General features: G+C 49.0%; 1 protein-coding gene across 1 annotated transcript in view; it reads left to right on the top strand.

Annotated features, from left to right (window-relative positions):
* Positions 1 to 20,089, top strand: part of FLT1 (fms related receptor tyrosine kinase 1) — a 177,251-nt gene that overhangs the window by 116,735 nt on the left and 40,427 nt on the right. The window contains exon 18 of the mRNA XM_047073320.1: positions 7,950 to 8,081. Coding sequence (XP_046929276.1) covers positions 7,950 to 8,081 — 132 coding nt within the window. The remainder of the gene's footprint in view (positions 1 to 7,949; positions 8,082 to 20,089) is intronic.

The following is a 20,089-nucleotide window of genomic DNA, read 5'->3' as shown; positions in this document are numbered from 1 at the left end:
TGGAGAGCCAACACTAGCATAACAATTTACTTTTTTCAAACGTTTTTAAATGTTTACTTATTTTTTAGTATTCTCTACACCCTATGTGGGGCTTGAACTCACAGCCTCAAGATCAAGGGTTGCGTGCTCTTCCGACTGAGCCAGCCAAGTGCCCCCCACCCCGTCGAATTTACTTTTTATTTTATTAAACCTAACATCTATTAACTCCCTATTCCATGAGCCAGACACTTTGTCATACTCTAGAGAAAATGAGAACGAGTGAAACTTAACCCTTACCTTTGAAAAACTTACACATAATGGGTACAAGTCAATTTGTAAGTACGCGATGTGAAGGGTATAAAATTCCATGCGCTGCCGATCAGCACCCCTGATTGGCATGATCCAAGGAGGCTTCATGGAGGAGGTGTCATCTGAACAGGCCTTTGATGGCTGAAGAAGAGAGTTTTGATTATGTCCATTAATTTGGCCAAACTGGACGGACATGTTCTGTCAGTCAGAAGTTAAGACGCTCAGCTGAGCATCAAAACAGGAGTCACTGATCAGACCAGCCGGCCAATTTAGGAAACAATGAGTCAGATTTTTGTGTAAACACCAGGAGAAAAACACATGGTATGCACTGATGTAGTCACACAGGTTAATTTAAAAGATCTACAGATGCATCTACTCAGTGGTGAATTGGATTAAAGTTCTATTTCATGCCCTTCCCTGGACAATGTGCTGCTTATATATAAAATGGCATGATTGTCCTTCACCTTATGGTATCAAGGAAAGAAAGAAAATTAATTATAAAATCCCTTGAAAATACTAAAAACTGAAGGGGTTGTGTATGTATGTATATGTGTGTGTGTGTGTGTATATATATATATATATGCATATATATATATATATATTTTTTTTTTTTGAGAGAGAGAGAGAGGTGGGAGGGGCAGAGAGAGAGAATCCCATGCAGGCTCCATGCTGTCAGCGCAGAGCCCGATGCGGGGCTTGAACTCCCAAACCATGAGATCATGACGTGAGCCCAAATCAAGAGTAGGAGGCTCAACTGACTGCCTCCCTTGGATACATATATAGGCCAGCATCGTCACAAACTCTGATCTAAAACCCTCAGCAGCAGCCAACATAGTAGATGCTTCAAGCCCTTACCCTGGGTGCCGTCACCAGATTTCCTTGGAGTACACGTCCCTGCAAAAACAACTCCGTGTAAAAATTTTACTCTAGCAGACCTATGAAACTGAGTTTACATTTCTAAGCTCTAGGATCTACAGCTCTTTGAATCTTAAGATAATAAAAAGTGACATACAGCTTTACAGCCCGGGGAGAGTTGGGTACGTAGGTCGTAAGTCAATACCGCCACACAGGGAGACCGCGTTAACTACTGCCTTCCTCGGCTTCATAATATTCAGCAAACGCTGCAGAGCTCATGCCTTTTCTCACCCCCTCAATTCCATTTTCCATGGTCTTGGTTTATTTGGCCGTGTCCTTGGATTCTGAGGGTCTGCTATCTGTTGGCACAGTGCTAGACCCTGAGGGCTCGGTAATGAATAAGGCAGTGGCGTGGGCACGGAAGGAAGTCAGCAAATTTACTACGAAATGTTAAGTGTCGGAGTAGAGGCATGTGCAAGGTGATGCCAGAGTAATAGAGAAGGGGCTCAGAAGATCTGGGATAGCCTTGAGCTAAATGTTAGTAAATGAATGCTCACTGGGGTGACTGGGTGGCTCGTACCATTCAAAGTCACGGAGACTTATCGTGAACTGCCAACAGATCAGTATGGCTCATACCAAGGATACGCTGAAGGACGTAGCAGGGTCAGAAGCTGGAAGAAGATAGGCAGGAGCCGGATCATGGAGGTCTTTGCTTCATTAAATATAATAGCGCCATCCCACGTACATCCTCTGAGTCAAAGCTGTGTCTAGCCTACGCAGCATACACATTGCTGTTGGCCCTCACAGCAAATGTACTTAAGTTGATTTGGTTGCCGACATTTAAAAATCATAAGCTTTAACATCGAAAATCCAGATTTCTCTCTTCTCTTTAAAACTCAAGAGACAACACTGGACTCAAATTCCCCAATTCCAACTGGTTGGAGCGAAGTTCATGCTTTCCATCTTTAGATGCGAGACAGTCCTTCAGCACTCCACACAACGCAGAGGGACACAGTCCCTCTCCCATGATCTCATCCCCAACGCATTTATGTTATGCGCCCGGCCCCTGAAGACATCTACTCTTGCAAATCCTGCTCTGTGCCCTGTTCGTCCAATCTGATACAGCTTCTCTCAGCGAAGGGAAATAAATCGTGTTTTGACAGGAATTTTTATTTTTAGTGGTCAGAAATTACTTAGGTGATCCCTCTAGAAGCAAGCAGGCCTACAATTAAATTATCTTATCTCAACAGCACAAAGTAGAACATCATGTTTCTAAGTGAGTTCTCCGTGTTCGTTCTAATGATTCACACCCAAGGGGGAACAAGAAAATTCATATATGGTGACCCTTCAGAGAACCCAATACCATTTTGCATCACAACAAAATGACAACCTATGTAGGAGTAAAAATAACTGAAAAGATATTTAAAGAGAAAAGCATAGAATTATCAGGTGACATAAAAGAATACCCAAACAACCCAAAGATATTTTATATTCTTGGATGGGAATGTTTATTATTAGTGGAACCTTTTTGGAGCCATTTTTGTAGGTCAAAAATATTGGCAATTTCATTTGTTTCAACCTAAAAATAAATATGCAAATTTCCCCACAATTATTACATAAATTCAATGGAATCCCCACCCACATCCCAATAGTACTTCTCCCAGAATTCGACTAGCTAAAACTGAAATCCATATTGACGTGTAAAGGGCTGAGATAATTATGAAGAAGAAGGAGTCACACTGTAGCAAATATCAAGACGCATTTTATCAAGCAGTCATAACTTATGTGGGATAAATGGGTCACTGTGAACAAAGAGCCTAAAAACAGAAACACAGATATATGGAAACTTAGTATCTTGACAGAACTGTTATCATAACTCAGTGGGAGAAGAATAGATTATTCAGTAAATGATGCTGGAATAACTGATTATTTATGTGGTAAAAATCAAATTCTTATACCACACGCATACCGCCCCCAAAAGAAAATCTAGATGGATTAAAGACCTAAATGAAAAAAGGCAAATCTCTAAGTAAATCTTCTTAAGAGATTTTATTTTTGGAAAAAAGTATATAAGGGAAATGCTGTAATATCAGTGTAGAAAAGCATCTTTTTAAAACAAGCAACAGGGGGCACTTGGGGGGCTCAGTCGGTTGAACGTCCAACTTCAGCTCAGGTCATGATCTCACGGTTCATGAGTTCGAGCCCCGAGTCGGGCTCTGTGCTGACAGCTCAGAGCCTGGAGCCTGCTTCAGATTCTGTGTGTTTGTGTCTCTCTCTGTCCTTCCTCCGCTCACAGTCTCTGTCTCTCAAAATAAATAAAAAATAAAATAGAACAAGCAGCACAAAGGATAATTGAGAATATTAACAAATTTGACTACATTAGAATTTTTTAAACTTTTGTATTAAAAATTCACAAAGTTTCAAAGACTGTTCGTAGAACGTTGGGGGGACCTTGCAGCATATTTAACCAATAAGGAATTAGTACCCAAAACGTATAGAGAACCTAAAATCGCTGCGAAAAAGACAAACAGGCTAATAGAAAAATGGGTGGGGGACATGAAGAGGTAATTCCCAGGAAAGGAAGCCTTCGTGGCCAAAAAAAAAAACGGAAAATGATGCTCCATGTTCCACCTACCTGGTAATCAGAGAAATGTAGGTTAACACCGCCGTGAGATGCCGTCTCACACCCGTCATTTTGCCCCCAATTAAAACATCTGACAGCTCCAAGTATCGGGAAGTATGGGGAAGGGCAGCTCTGAGTGTTAGTGAAAGTATAAATCAGTAGTATTTTGGAAGACATTCTGTAATTCTTGTGGAGTTGAAAATCGGTGGACTCTATAACCCAGCACAAGGAGATGTGTGCGTAACCATGTACAACTGTCTGGGACAGGTGCGCTGGCAGCCTTCTTCATGGGAGCAAAAAAGCGAAAACTACCTTATGGTAGAAAAGTGGATTTTTTTGTATACGATGAACTAAATATGAGTTTTATACATGAGTTAAAAATGAACGCCAGGGGCGCCTGGGTGGCTCAGTTGGTTAAGCGTTCGTTTCAGCTCAGGTCACGATCTCATGGTTTGTGAGGTTGAGCCCCATGTCCAGCTGTGCACGGATAGCGTAGTCTGCTTGGAATTCTCTCTCTCTCTCTCTCTCTCAATCTCTCTCTGCCCCACCCCCTCCTGCCCACTTGCCCTCTTGGGCTCTCTCACTCAGAATAAATAAACGTTTGAAAAACAATGAACTCTGTTCTACATGCATCAACCAGGATAAATATCAAAACATCATTAAATAGGAAAAGTTGAGAAAAGGCATCTACTGTATGGTGCCTTTTATTTAGAATTTTTAAAGGCACAAAACAATATTACCTCTTCTACGGAGGTACATACCTATGTGGAAAAAGCACAAATACATGCCTGAGGATGATAACACCCCACCTTTAGGATAGCGATGCCTCTGGAGAGAGGAGAGGGAAGGGGATGAGGTATCTGTGAGTTGTATTCGTATAAAAAGAGGGGGGGGGAGGGGGTCTAGAGCCAGTATGGCCAAAAGTTGACATCTGGCTCTCTTCGTGGTGGGCACATGGGTTCTAGTTTTCCTGTACTTTTAAATGTTTGAAACGGATCCCAATGAAAAAGCTAAAAAGAAAGCCCTTTGCAGAGGGTGTGCTCCTCAGTAGAATAAACAGCATCTATATCGTAGGGACCGGGTCGGGTGAAGTGAGCGGCATGAAGGTTAAGGCGTTAAAGAAACCAGGGGACACAACTACGCGTAAGTGCGAGCAGATCTGGGGGATGAGGAAGCATAGTAGAGGTAGTAACTGGCCTGTGTTGGCCAGAAGGGCAAGAAACATCGAGAGCAGAGAGTGAGAACGCGGCTGATGTTCCCATGTCTGCGCCGCTTGTCGGAGCGTAGCGTGAGGGCCGGTGGGAAAGAAGAGCTTCGCTGGGTGGCTTGGGACACCCCGTCACCCTGTCGCCTCCTCCGCGCGACCGAAACAGGAAACGGCCCGGTGGCGTTAGCTCCACGGCATCCTTGACACTGTCTTTTCACCTTGGCAACTACGCCCCTGTCTCCTCGAGTGACACCCAAGGTCTTGGGCCTTCCTTTGTTCGTTGTGTTAGCCTCAAACCAAGACCGGGGCGACAGAAAGTTGGTGGAGGTCAGGGCTGCTGCAGTGACACTCATGAGTAGGAGACCGCTGCTGCCATGAATGCTCGTCGCCCTTGGTAGCCCTCGCTCCAGCCACACGCTCTGACTTCCTGCGATTCCCACAGGTGCCCTGTCTTCCCCTTTCCAGAAGTCTCACTGCAGTTATCTCCATTGGCCCTCACGGCGATACCATAAAATAGGCAAAGCAGGTATTATTCTCATCGTACCCATGGGGAGACATACTCACAGGCGTGAAATGCTGTAGCCAAGGCTGTGGGGAGAGTCTCACGCATCCCCCCCACCCCACCCCACCCCCCATTTCCTGAGCTTAGAAGACCAGAACCGTCTCGCACTCCTCTCTGTCCACTCCTGCCTCCAGGAGGGGGCAACTCGTGCAGGTTGCTTCTGCCAAGTGTCTGTTTACGTTTCTTCCTCTTTGCTTCCTGTTCCTTCATCCGGATTTGGATGCCCCGTATTCCTTGCCCGGATTACAGCTGGTGAGCTGAACTCCAGATGCCGCTTTTCCCCCGCGGCGGCCTACCCCGTCTTCTCCCTCTAGACTAAACTTCCTCAAACATTGCTTTCCTTAGGTCATTTCCCTGCTCAAAAACCTCTGTGAGCCCCTCTCTTCCTTCTACACCGAAACGGAAACTCCTCGGCCAGGGGTTCAAAGCTCTCCTCAATCTGAACTCACTTTTTCTAGTCAAGCACCCCGGACGGGTGCTTTCAAAATAAAAATGGCTACCAAGTCCGCTTTCAAACCAGCAAAGGTTTGTGTTTTGTATTTTATCTTTTTATAATTTTTTTTTCAACGTTTTTTATTTATTTTGGGACAGAGAGAGACAGAGCATGAACGGGGGAGGGGCAGAGAGAGAGGGAGACACAGAATCGGAAACAGGCTCCAGGCTCCGAGCCATCAGCCCAGAGCCCGACGCGGGGCTCGAACTCACGGACCGCGAGATCGTGACCTGGCTGAAGTCGGACGCTTAACCGACTGCGCCACCCAGGCGCCCCTGTATTTTATCTTTTTAGATGGTCCCGCTCGTCACGGGCAGGAGAGACATAAGAGCCTCTTCTCTGCTGGTGGACACGTTAATGGGTATAATCTTTTTGGAAGGCAGTGCGGTTGTAAGAATCACGAGCTCTTGACCTAATACGCCTGTTTCTGAAAATATTTCCTAAGGAAGCAATCCGAAATAGAGAGTAATCTTTATGCCTAAAGATGTGTGAATTGCACTCTTATTTATAGTTACGAGCAGTTAGATATAACCCTCCAGTGGCTTTTTCCGGCACTTAGAACAAAACCTTAAATTCTTACCATGGCCTGTGGTCATTCATGGTCGGGCCTTGCGAACCCTCCCCTGTCCTGCTTGCCAGCTAAAGTCTGCAGTGGTCTTTTCCCTGTCCCTGAAACTCATTGCTGCCCCGGGGACTTTAGAGATCCTCCTCCCTATGTGCCTCAGATACCCCCTCCAGATCTCCAAATAGCTCATCTTCCGCCATCTTTCGGGTCTCGGGTCTCTGCTCAGATGTCATCTCCCAAGAGAGCTTCCCCTAACCCCTCCCCCCCCCATAACCCATGGTCCCCTTCACCTGGTTTAGTTTCTTTACGGACTTTATCGTTCCTTTAAATTACTTATTTGTAACTCTCTAAAACCATAATCAGAGCCCTTTGTAGGCGAGCGTTCGTGTGTCTCGCTCAGTCCGATATCGCCAGATCTAGAATAGCGGCTGGTGTGTAGTCGGGGCTCAAAAATAGTACACGAACGGGCGAATGGTTGTTAAAAAGTGCACTTTAAGAAGAATAAAGGGAAAATAGCTGGGAGGAAAGATTGTACGTTTGTTTTACATTTTCTTTATGCTTTCCAGTATTTCTCACGTTTTCTTTATTGGATGGCTCTCTTAATCAGGGGAAATGTAAACCATTTGACAAAATACAGCCTGTAGCCTGGGCAGGCCCATTGTATCGCCATTTCAGAACAAGCATGATTTCAGCGGCCTCTGTGAATCCTTTAAACCTCAGCTCAAGGCCCAGTTCCTCCATGGTGCCTTCCTGTGTATTCCGGTTCTCACTGGTCTCCCTCCCACCCCAGACTTTGCGTTTAATTGGGTATGCTGGGCTACATGTACTCATCCTCATTCAAGAAACACTTCCTGTTTGCTGGGGTGGGGGTGGGGGGGGGGAGGGATGATATATGTGTATTTGGTGGGGGTTCACCTCGCCAAATCTGTTTCCACATTTGCCAAATGGAGACACAAAGACCCTGCGGGCTGGCTGTAAATGTCAGGATGTGAAGTGGCCCGTGCGGTGCTAACACCCAGCAGACCCCCCGGTAAGTGGTGTTATTATTGGATGTGGTGCGCCCTTGACGTTGGCTCTTGAAAGATGCCCCACCTCCTTTCTCTCCACACGGTGAACGGCCTGGGTCCCATCACCTCCAGAAGAGGGGGGGGCGGTGTCCGAGCTCTGCTGTATGGCGAAGGTGCTGTTCAAAAGCCTGGACCCAGAAAACACAAACAGGCCGCCGGGCCCAAGGTTGCCTAGAGCTCGGATTTCCTCGTCTGAACGCATAACTATAGGCAAAGGGTAGTACGACAGAAGTAGCTGTTTTTGTCTGTCCCCCGGGGCCCGCTAATGTAAACATCTCTCCCTCCTCAGGAATTATCTTAGGACCGGGAAGCAGCACGCTGTTTCTTGAAAGAGTCACAGAAGACGACGAAGGTGCATATCACTGCAGAGCCACCAACCAGAAGGGGTCCGTGGAAAGCTCGGCATACCTCACTGTTCAAGGTAAACCGGCTTCAGAAAGCAACCAGAACCAGCTCAGACGGCTGTGTCCCTGTTCAACTTTCCACCTCCCGGTCTCCCGCTGCCGCCCCAGCCTGTTCCTTTCCCTGACCTCCTCGCCCCTTCCCTGTCGCTCTCCGGGAAGGGACCTGCTGGGTGGCCTGGCAAGGCAGAAGGGGAAGACACTGGCCGGCCACCCGAACACGGTCTCTGCAGGGAAGTAGTTCCCAGAAGGGAGGAAAGCCAGCTGCCGCCCGAGGGACGGCATTGACCCATAGAGAGTGACCGCAGTGGCCACACCTGTGACAAAGAAACCCAAGGAGGAAGAGGGGTGTAGGTAGAGGGGAAAACCCACAGTTCGTTCTTTTTCCTTTTCCGATTCCCACGAGTGAGATATCTGTACGCCTCTCTTGTGAGTGTCTTCGTAAGCTGGGTTTTTTTTTTTTTAACATGAAGTAGGCTGCAAAATATTATCAGGGAGAAGCAACACATAAAAAAACAGACCACATTTGAGAAAAATATTCCAAGTGCTTCCTCTTCGGAGGCCTCAGATAGTTCGCTGAGCAGCAAAATCCAAAGCGGCCTAATCCTACTCGGGGCTGTGGCCATGTGGCTCCCATTTGGAAACCAGTTTAGACGGCAATTGCAGTCCTCCGATGCCAGAAGTCATGCAAAACATAACATTTACAGCATCATAAAATATCAAATTGACACCTCCTTGGACCTAAATATCTATGGCCTATTGAGGTTTACAGGAAAAGATGCAATTTGTTGGGGACTCTGTTTCCAGGCTCCCCGGGAGACTTCAGACTATGGAAATACTCCTGGCAGGGGAAATAGATCAGTTCTTCTGCCCTGGAAACTTACATGGCTTAAAGATTATAATTCTGAGAATTCAGACTCCTTTAAAACAGAGCATCGTCCCCATTCTTTTATGAGGAGAGGATTTTATTTAGTTTATTTTTTTGAGTTTATTTTGAGAGAGAGAGAGCGTGCGCGCATTAATACGCGTGGGGGAGGGGCGGAAAGAGAGAGAAAATCCCACAGGCAGACTCCATGCTGTCAGCCCTGAGTCCGACTCGGGGCTCGAACCCACGAACCATGGGATCATGACCTGAGCTGAAATCAAGAGTCCAACACTGTAATGGCCGAGCCCCCCAGGTGCCCCAACGAGTAGATGATTTTAGACAGTCTCCTGAAAAATCCCAAAACCACGTTCCCACAAATCTATACTTCCAGGAAAAGTGGGGATTAGCATCCCCCAAATACTTACAGTAATGGTCCTGTTTCTCTCCCAAATAATCCTCATCTCAGAGTATTCTTTCGACTCGTCTGCTTACCCCTGGAGAGAACACCTCCCTCTTCAAAGGACCTTTCATTTACTTTTAAACAAGGACTCCAGATGTGGCCGTCGGGGAGTAACTGTGTCAGGCCAGGGAGGGCCACAGATCTGAGACAGGGGTGGCCGCAGAGGGCAAGGAGGTGCCCACTCCGCAGTCCAGAGGGCATTTCCCGCCCCGTGCTGACAACAGAGCAGTTATGAAGCCCCAGGCAGGAGTGAAATGACTGACCTTCATCCTGTAGCCAAGTGAGGGCAGACGAGCACGAGAGCCGGGTTCTTCTCATGTGCGCCCCAGCCCCGTACGCGCCCTCCTGCCGTGCATCCCTACTCTCCTCTGCCTCTACCAGGGAACCGGGGCTGGCATCTGACCCAACGGCCGGGCAGCTGATGGCTTGGGAGAAGGCCTTGCCCGGAGGGATATTGACACAAGTTTATGGGTCTCCCCAGAGACTTTCCTGCCTCTCCCTTCGCCTTTTCTGCCAGGCTGATCTGGGTTTCCCCGAAGCCACGTCGCTTCAAGGCATCCGTGCGTTTCTTCTGCCCACAGTCACGACCGCCCCCCTCCTATTTGTCACAAGTCTACCCTCTGGGCGTGGTCCCCCCTGCTGGGAGGCTTTTTCTGCCCACAGGCGGAGCCATGGCACCGTGGAGGCTCCCAGGCTGGCCTGGGAGCCCGCACTCCGGCCATCAGAGAGCCTGACTCACACCCGCTGCTGAGGGCGGCCCCATGCGAACACAGCCCAGAGTGTCTTGTGTCCGGCCGTCCTCCCCATGGCAGCCTGATGGTCCTTCTCCCCCGTGTCCAGTGTAGATTAGATACTTTGTAGTCAACAGCGTCCTCCAGGATCAACAGCTGACTCGGATACCCACCCTCTTCTCTGCCCTCGCTCTCCGTGGTTCTCGAATCTTCTCATCAGTACTTCCTGTATTCTGCCTTTGGGGGTTAATTAGGCGTCCCTAGGCCTGTCTTCCCTACTGAACTGTAGACCTTGTGAGGCGGGAGTGGGGTCTGACATACTTTTGTACCCCACGCCCGTGCCCAGCCCTTAGCAGGAGGCTTTATTCGGTATCTTTCTGTGCAGACGTAGCGCTACGTAACGGGCATCCCTGATCCCATGAGCGCCGTAAGAATCCAAAGAAGTAACCAGTATTATCTTCAGTCTACAGACGGGAAGATGGGCAGTCCAGAGGGTTAAGTTATTTGCCCAAAGTCACATGACACACGCAGGGTGAGGCTGACCGGGGGCCGTGTCCCGTAGCCGTGGAACACTGCCGCCCTCCCTCCGGGCTTCCCACCCCTGATGTGCCGCGGGGACTTGTCCTCGAGGCCTTGGCCTAAAATCGAGCTGTTGGACTTTTTCCATTACGTCCTGTTATTTGGGTTTCTCTCTACCTGGTTCTCATTTCCTGCAGTGATTCCTTTTCCCACTACACGCTCCTCTGGAAAGCCAGACAGCATTAAGAATCTGGCTGCCGCTGATCATTTCTACACGTTTCCATCGGCCTGGGTCATTTGCTTCTGAGGAAAGGGGAGACAGTTGCCCACGTCAGCTGCCGCTACGGAGGTCCTGACCCTGTCCTCTCCCGACGTCAATTCTCAGCCTCCCGGGCAGCCTACCTACTTCCCTCTCCTTCGATCGTCTTCCAATTCTAGAGGATCTTTTTTCTTTTCTTTTCTTTTCTGTATTTTTTTTTATTTTTGAGAGAGAGATCTGAAGCGGGCTCTGCGCTGACAGCAGCCAGCCTGATACGGGGCTCAGACTCCCAAACCTCGAGATCATGACCTGAGCCAGAGTCGGATACTCAACCGACTGAGCCACCGAGGCACCCCTACCGTGATCCTTTTGAATGACTAATCTTACGACAGATGACTCCCCTGCTTCAAATATGTAGTGGTTCCTGATGGCCTGTTATCCTCATCCAGGTCCTTCCTGGCCTCCTGCAGCCTCGTGGCTCATCCCTCCCTTCACACCTGAGCTCCCCAGCCGTGCACCTGCCCGGAACCCCCTGCAGATCCGCTGTCCCTCATCTGCCTGCCCACAGCACTTTCCTTTAGTCTCCACGGCCTTCCTTCCCGCCTCGTTCTCCCCCGGATGAGCCCTACTCATCCGGACAGCTCAGTTCTGCTCTTGCTACAGGGGGAGAGGAAGGGTGCTCCCGCCTTACCATCATCTCCCTCTGTGCTCCCAGAGCACTTGACGTACACCTTTGACGCGGTGCTTACCACGGCGTATCGTTCACTCCTCTGTCCCAGAGCGTCTGAAAAATGTATCCGCGGGTTGATCCACGTAGAAAACCACCACTGAATGTCTGAAAAGAGACATACGTCAATATCTTGCAATTTCTGGATATATATATATATTGCAATATCTGGCAATAGACTTAAGCCAATCCCAGTTCGCCGGTAACTCAGCAACGTATTTATGTGCCCAGGGCTGGGCAGCGTAAGGAAGTGTAAGCCATCTCCCCTCCCCTCCGGGGGCCTTGAAAACCTAGCTGGAAGGAGATTAAGGTGCACACGGAAACCATTAGAGCCGGATCAATAGGCACTTTGAGCTCCTCCCCAGGGTGAAGTCGAAGCGCTGGTTTGCAGCCAATACACCACCCAGGGCCACTAATCAGAGCTCAGGGAGGTCGCAGAGGCAAGAAGGGACGTGGGTAGCGAGCCGGGGTCTAAAGGAAGCCTCGGAGGACGTCGGATTGGCAAGGTGAACGGGGCAGTGAGCTATGAGGCAACAGTGCACCTTCTACGTTGTGTCCCTTGGCAACAACAAAGTCTAGGTGATTTTACCTCCTTCCTGGTGGCCAGCCCGCTGGGTTTTCTGAAGAACTGGTACTTTTGACTCATGACCTCTTTTCCCTGATGTGGCGTTGATCTTCAGTAGCGCCTGGGGAAATGATCACGTTTACGAGGTGCCTACAGACTTGACATACGTGGCTCTTTCTTTTCACCCGTCACTGTCCCCGGCTGCCGTGCTCTTTGAGTTCTTGTGTCTGCTTTTCATGTTTTTCTGCCTTCTTCCTTGCTCTCTTTTGTAGTCCCCCCACCCCGCCCCCTGCTCTCGGAGTGACGGCAAAACTCCCCTCTCCCCTTAAAAACAGATGGCCTGATCAAGCGGTCATCAAACTACCTGAAACACTGTACCCATTTATAAGAGGAGTGTAACATAAATGGGACCGTATCCTAATAGGGTAATGATAGAGCAGTGTAAGGAAATGAGGATTGTTAGTCTAAAAACTAAGGGGCGGTATTATTGTTTTCCGTAAATATTTAAAAAGCTTCACCCCCGGGGAGACTTTCTAACTCATTCTTTGGTACACCAGAAAAGATACCCGGAACCAAGGAAGGGAGGTGGTGGTGATGTGTCAGGAGGTAGGTTTCAGCTCCATACATAATTTTGGAGAAGGAGATTCCTAAAAAGTGGCTCTTGAGTGAATCTTATTAGTCAGATGCCGTATCTTGAGTGGAAGTCCTCGGGGCTCACTGAATGAAAAGTTGGTCCCCAGATGCTCTTCAGAATAGCTCGATGCCGTACCTGCTCGGTAATTTTATCACTGAAATTAGATCCTGGCTCTCTGGTGGCTGTGAAACGTTCCCTAGCTTCAGACTTGATCTCCTAAAATATGCACGCAGACCCTGCAAGCTGACCTATCTTGTCAGGTGGGGTTTAGGAAATGAAACCGAGCAAATGAGTTGTGTCTGTGGCTGTGTTTAACAGATTTGAAGAGGTTCGTGAATTAGCCAGGAAGGAAACTGTCTGCTCTTTTTATTTCCCTTGAAAAAGGATTCTTATACTCATAGATAAAACAATGTGTTATTTTTGTATCTGAAAAGGATGAGTGGACTGTGGAGTCAAAGTAGCTTCTTTAAATAATCCCAGGTCTTGTTTGCTTTGGACGGTCCAGGAGCACACGTGGAACTCTCAGAGGGGAAGTTCTGACATTAAAAACAACAACACAAAACTGTCAGTAACCAAAATAATTTCTGAAATTGACACAGCACTCAAGAGCCCATGGAACGCAGTGGGACCGTTTCAATGAAAGCGGGGCACGTTTTCACCCAAGGACCTAAGATAAACTCGACTTTAGAATTATTATTGCAAGTAAGAACCACAACGTGTGTGTAAATACATCCGGATAACAGATTTAAGCCTTGCTATTGAAGTACGGTTTCAGTAGCCCTTAGAATTACACAGGAGAAAATTCCACGTTAGACATTCTTTTGGGGACGACGGATGGATAGGAAAATCATGGAAAGCACCAAAGGACTGCCTCAGGGTCCTGCAGTCTAAATGGAAAGGCATCAGAGGTGAGATCTGTAAATGTTATGCCATAATGATTGCACATTAACACGTTTCAGGAAAGGACCCCCACAGCAGGAAACATACGCTGTGTTCCTTAATAAATTCTGAGAGTACAGAATAGGAAAAGCTCAAAATTATCTCAGGTATGCAGTGCCTCCCTTTTATCCCCCTTGGCCAGGCCAGTCTTCGGGTCTCGTTTCTTTTTGACACTCCTCTGAGGCTGGACGGTCCTGTGCTTTGGCTCCTCTCTTCCTGAATCCTGCCCCAAATTCACTACCCACCCCCCACCCCCCAAGCTAGCCTGGCACTAGGAAGGATGTGATAAACTAATTCACATGAAGATGTTGGTGATTGATGTTACTGTTCTCCTGGAGAGAGACATGGAGACATGAACTCTCTACTCACTGATTTCACACAGGAGGGCCAGAGGACGGGATGTGCGTGCCTTCGTACTTGAGTCTAAACAATGACATCAAGCTGGCCTTGATCAGGAATTCAAAATATGGTGATGGAATTCAGCCATGATATCTTCTGCTCATGGAACATGCGTTAGTCTAGCTAACTTTGGTGACAACCCGGTGGGGATTTTTTTTTTCCCATTGGTGGACAAGAATCTGAAGCACAGAAGGATTTAGTACTTGGTTCAGGGTTACGAAGCTAGGAGGGGTGGAGCTGAGCACCGAACGTGTGGGGCAGAACCATTCCGCTCTACTGCCTCTGGGTTGGAAGGCAGGAGAGGACCCCCCGCGTGAAGCCCGGTCATCACCCCTCCTGAGCGTGTGCCCTTGGGCCAATTACTCACCTTCCTGGTGCTTCCGTATGTTCATCTGCAAAACAGACGTTAGTAATGGTACACCAGCCTTGCTGGGGTGTAAGGATTAACACACTTAGAACACTATCTGCCATATAATAGAAGCTTTTTAAATATTAGCTAACATTGCTGTTTGTTAACATGTTAAACCACATTAACTTCAACAAAACTTTCTGCATTACAGTCTTCCGACACTTAACCAGTGAGTCACCCAAATGGTGTTCCAGACCACAAAATTCCTCTGTGGCCTAAGGAGTTTAGCTTTACTAGCTTTCCTAAAAATGTGTTGTCGAGCTGAAGGCACGTGATGGCAATCTTAAACACCTTTTACCTAGAACTATCCTTGAAAGCTCACTTCTGAAAGTTTAATTTGAATAGTCTTTCCATGTCACTCCGTCCTTAAGAGAGGTTCCAAATTGGTGTCCAAAGATTCCTCAAAAGCTTTATAAATAGTATGAAAGCCAATTTTATTAGTCCAATAAGCCTTAGAGAAATTAGCTGGGTTATTGGTTTTTGGATTTTAGATAACAAGGGGTAGCACTTTTTGCCCGGCTCACGTGGAGAATCAGGTCGACGTATGTCTGATCAATTTTCTTTTCATCCATAGAGAAATATTTATTGAGATTTCCACTGGGCCGGTGCTGGAGATGCAAATGAACACAAAACACACCCTTCTCTTGATGTCTTAAGAGCTTCATGGGCAAAAAACCCACATAAACAGTTTTCTAAAAATAATGATAGGACCAGAGAACAACTTCTAAGCCACCCTGGTAGGTACGAGGCGAATTTCTCAGGGAAGGTCGTGACTCGGTTGTCTGCAGAAAATGATCGCTATTTGGGTCAAAGTGTGACTAGTTTTAGGGGAAAAAAAAAATTGTGATATACGCAATAGGTTTGGATGAAAATGAAATCATCTCGTATAGTACTTGAAGCCCACAAGATAAGGATGTTTTAAAAAAGGAAAAGGGAGCGCTGGGACGGGGGGAGTGGGGGAGAACCTTCAAAAGAATAGCCCTCAGGGCACCTGGGTGGCTCAGTCGGAAAGCGTCTGACTTCTGATTTGGGCTCAGGTCGTGATCTCACTGTTCGTGGGATCGCGCCCCAAGTCGGGCTCTGCGTTGACAGCATGGAGCCGGCTTGGGATTCTCTCTCCCTCTCTCTCGCTCTCAAAATAAATAAACGTTAAAAAAAAAATAGCCCCTACTAGGTTCATACATTTCACCTGTGAGCCAGGGTCCTGTTGTGACCCCGCATTCGAAGGACGAGCAAGCCGGGGCCTAGGGTCCTGGGTCGAAGACATAGCTGCTCGCTTCCTGCCCTTTCCAGGTAGAACTTGTCCTGTCTCAAGTCAAGGCAGGTCCCCGAGCCGGAGGCCCTGGTCTTCTGCTTAGGGAGTTCTGCTAACCTCCTGGGAAGGACCACCGGTGCTGTGGTGCGAGTCGAGTGCCCTGGCCCTGCTACCTGTCGATTCCGGCAGCCTGGCACCACACCGTGCCACGTGTCAGGGTTGGCGTGTCACCGCCACAACACAGAGTCCGGGCCCCGTGCAGCGTGAACAGCCGCCACCATCAGAAAGGCGCAGGGCAAGGCAGCGGGACTCAGCAGGCGCGCAGCCTCTGGACGAGGTACCTCACCCCCCAGGAACCAGTGCGTCCCCTGGCTGGCGTCCCCCCTTCCTGTCCCGAGAGGGATGGTCCGAAGCTTGAAAGGTAACTGACATGGAACACTCTGTGCCCCAGGGTTAGCGGAGTCTGTAAGCTAAAAGTGCAGTCTTCCTAACTCTTCAGGTTGGCCCCATTCTTGTCAATATCCCATGTAAAACTAAGCTCGCGGCGTGCCCTGATGCTGGCTTTCACACACCCCATGTGACAGGAACGTCCCTGAGACCCAGTGCTAACTCCTAGTTGTTGTCAAATCCCACCCACGTTTCCTCTGGCCTCCTTTCCCCTGCCATGTACAGCTGGGCCGTTTCATGGGCTGAGCTCATCAGCTGTCACCAGCAAGTTGAAGCTGGGTCCCGCCAGGCCAGCGTGTGGATGTTTGACCTCTGAGAAAATATCCAAGAGCTGTATAGGAAGGGATGATGCTGACTTGAAGTCCGTCTACTCAACCTAAGGCTCTCCCGATGGTTACTTTGCAAACACAGCCTGAGATTGAGCTATATCAAGAGCGACAGGGATCGAGCACAGATACTACATCGTATCTGGTTAAATTCTTGGTTTTCAGTAAGCAGTCATAGAATGTTAAATAGACCTTTCTCCGGTAATAAATGTTCATCTTGAGGACGTTTTTTAATGAGTTGGTTCTTGAAATGTGTAAATGCACCCGAGCACGTTGGGTCCCACTGAAAGGAATTTTGCCTGAGTAAGGGCTGTGGAATTGCTTTGGGGGTCAACTTCCTGCCCCGTGGAATGCAGTGGGAAAGTTCCCACAGTGGGAGGGGGCCTCTCCCAGGGCATTCCAAGCAGGAGGCATCTGCAGAGCTTTTAGGCGGACAGTACTGTGTCTCAAGATGCTATCAGCATCTCCAACAGCCAAAGGCCACTGAGGCCTGAGCAGGTCTCAGGCTGTGTGTGTGTGTGTGTGTGTGTGTGTGTGTGCATGTGTGTGCGTGTGAATACAGCAAGGCAGCATTCGACCTTTCACATGGGGGAGGAAATCCAAACTCCTATTAACTCGAGCTTACAATATTCCCATCGAGAGGCTGCGTACGAAGAGAAAAGCTTATCATACTTTGAAACTTCTTCAAGGAGGCTGTTCTCATTCTCATGAGGTTCGGGGAAACTTAGCCACAGGCCAACAAAGCTAGGCGTCGTTGAGCCGAACTCATTCTTGCACTCACCCAGTATTCTCAGGATGCCTACTGGGGGCCAGGCCCCCTTCTAAACACCAGAGACATAGCAGCGAACGAGAGAACCCCGGTCCTACCCTCTGCTCCTCCGCTCGGAACGTTGAACGTATTTATCTGTTCAGACTGTGAGCTCTAGACCGTCCGTGCCTTTCATCCGCCACCACGTACTAGTATCTAGAACAGAGAGTGCCACGTAGGTGGTGTTCCGTGGGTTTCTTGGATTAATACGCACGAACAGGAATTGGACCTTGAACCCTCTGAAAGCTTCATGAGACGCTTTGGACTCAAAGCCAATCATAATTTATCTCCTCGCTCACCCAGTCCGATGAGGGGGGTATAAAGACGACGAGGAGGTGGCCGCAGCCCCCAGAAGCCGCCGTTCTGGTAGAGAAACAGAGTGCCGAAGCGCGGAGGTGCAGAAAGGGCTGGGAGGTGTGAGAAACTACCAATGTTTTGATGTGATCGGAGCAAGTGGGAGAGCGGCAGGGGACGAAGCTGAAGAGATAGGCGGGGTTGGGCGCGAAGGACCCAGGGGTGTGGATTTTTATCCCGGTCGCTGTGGGGAGCAGAGGTGGTGGTGATGGAATTTACACAGAGGCGAGATCACGCTGGCCCAGAGTGGAGGAGAGCCTGGCAGGGGGGCGGGGAGTCGAGCCTGGTCAGGAAGCCAGTGCTGCGGTCCAGGTGACAGCTGGCGGGGCCTCGATGTAGGCAGTGATAGCGGGGCAGGACAGGAGGTGACAATTTCCTGAGCCATGGGAGGAGAGCCGGCAGGACTTTGTGTTGGCCTGGACGGGGAGAGAATGTGGATTTCCCCTCTAGACTAAAAGGTTTGCCCAGCGGGGACTGTGGCAGGAAGTGCATGTGCTCGGTGGCTGGATGGATAAGAGGGGAGAAGGAAACGGCTCGGGTTTCTAGCTTGTGTGTTTTCTGCTCTTCACAGATATTTCACCGGCCCCAGCTGCCTGCATGCGGCTTGTAGTTTAAACCCTGCACGCCGACGCTCGAACTCTCTGCGGGCTGGTCCTGACCTGTCCTTGCCTTATACTGTCTGCTCTGGCCCCTCATGTCCCAGTTTTGGGTCTCCACTCATGCCGGCCCCTCTGCCTGTAGGCCCTCCCCTGCCTCGTCTCCGTGGGCCACCACCCATTTCAATGTCGCCTCTTCCAAAGAGCACTAGATTTCCTCCACCCTTGAAACTCTTACTCCGTGTCTTTGTGATTGGCCTTAAGTCTTTTTTTTTTTTTTTTTAACGTTTATTTATTTTTGAGACAGAGAGCATGAACAGGGGAGGGGCAGAGAGAGAGAGGGAGACACAGAGTCCGAAACAGGCTCCAGGCTCCGAGCTGTCAGCCCAGAGCCCGACGCGGGGCTCAAACTCCCGAACCGCGAGATCATGACCTGAGCCGAAGTCGGACGCTCGACCGACTGAGCCACCCAGGCGCCCCTGTATTGGCCCTAAGTCTTGGTTGGGTTGCGAGTGATGAGCTCCGGGAGAGTGACACCTTTCTCTTGCTCACCTTCCCGTCGCCTCCAGATGGAATGTCGCCTCCAGTAGGATTCAGGACCTCCTTGTTGAATCGAAACAAAGAGCCCACACGATGAATCCCTCATCTAGGAAACAAGGATATTATTGCTACCTACTCCTTACGGTGGTTGTAAGGGCTTGGCATATAGTAGGTGCTCAATAAATGATACCATTCATTGGGGCGCCCGGGTGGCTCGGTCGGTTAAGCATCCGACTCTTGGTTTGGGCTCAGGTCATAGGATCTCGCGGGTTGTGAGTCCGGGCCCCCCCTCAGGCTCTGTGCTGACAGTGTGGAGCCTGCTTGGGATTCTCTCTCTCCCTCTCTCTGCCCCTCCCCCGCTGGCACTGTCTCTGTGTCTCTCAAATTAAATACATAAACTTAAAAAAATGATACCAGTCACATCATTATTTCTAAAAAGAGTGCGTTCCATTTGTTCTTCCCTAGCTTAATACTAAGCCTCTGCCTCCTTGTAATGAGGTTCAAAGGCAGTCCTTTGAAATTCATGGGAAATTGTCCCCTGGAATCAGTAAGTAGGGGACCACTGTTCTGGCCCACTGGGGCATTCCTTTACAGATCCCAAAGATCTTCCTCTCTGGAGGCTTCTCTTGAACCCTTTGGGTCTTTTCTTGTCTGGTGCTGGAGGAACTGCTCAGCTTTAGACCTCTGCGTGATTCCGGGAAATGAGGTGCTTGGGAAGAACCCCCTTCTCGTCGCAGCCCCTGCAGGCTGGCTGCTGTTTCGAAGGTCAGAGACAGAGCCAGAAGCAAGGGGCAGGAGGTGGGCCAGTTGGCCGGCTGTCCCAAAAGGAGCGAGCAGGCAACGGTGACGGTCCTTGAGTTTTATTTTTATTTTTAAAATCAAAGTAGAAGAATTTTGTGAGTCCCAGAGGAGCCCTTTTGTGTCGTTTTTATTCTTAGGTATTTTTCTTTAGAATTTCCTCTAAAACTCATGAGGAAGAGCTCACATATTCCAGATTTAGCACTTTAATGGGCTTTTGTTCCCGCCTTCATTTTGTTCCTTTTTAAAAATTTCTCCTCGGGGGGCGCCTGGGTGGCTCAGTCGGTTGAGCGTCCGACTCTGGCTCAGGTCATGATCTCACAGCTCGTGGGTTCGAGCCCCGCGTCGGGCTCTGTGCGGACAGCTCGGAGCCTGGAGCCCGCTTCGGATTCTGTGT

This window comes from Lynx rufus, unplaced genomic scaffold, assembly GCF_022079265.1.
Source record: "Lynx rufus isolate CCGP_SWC_20201006 ecotype Redwood Valley unplaced genomic scaffold, mLynRuf1.p SCAF_1, whole genome shotgun sequence".
In the NCBI taxonomy this organism is placed as follows: domain Eukaryota; kingdom Metazoa; phylum Chordata; class Mammalia; order Carnivora; family Felidae; genus Lynx; species Lynx rufus.
The sequence above is the reverse complement of the archived record's forward strand: the minus strand, read 5'-3'. Positions and strand labels throughout refer to the sequence as shown.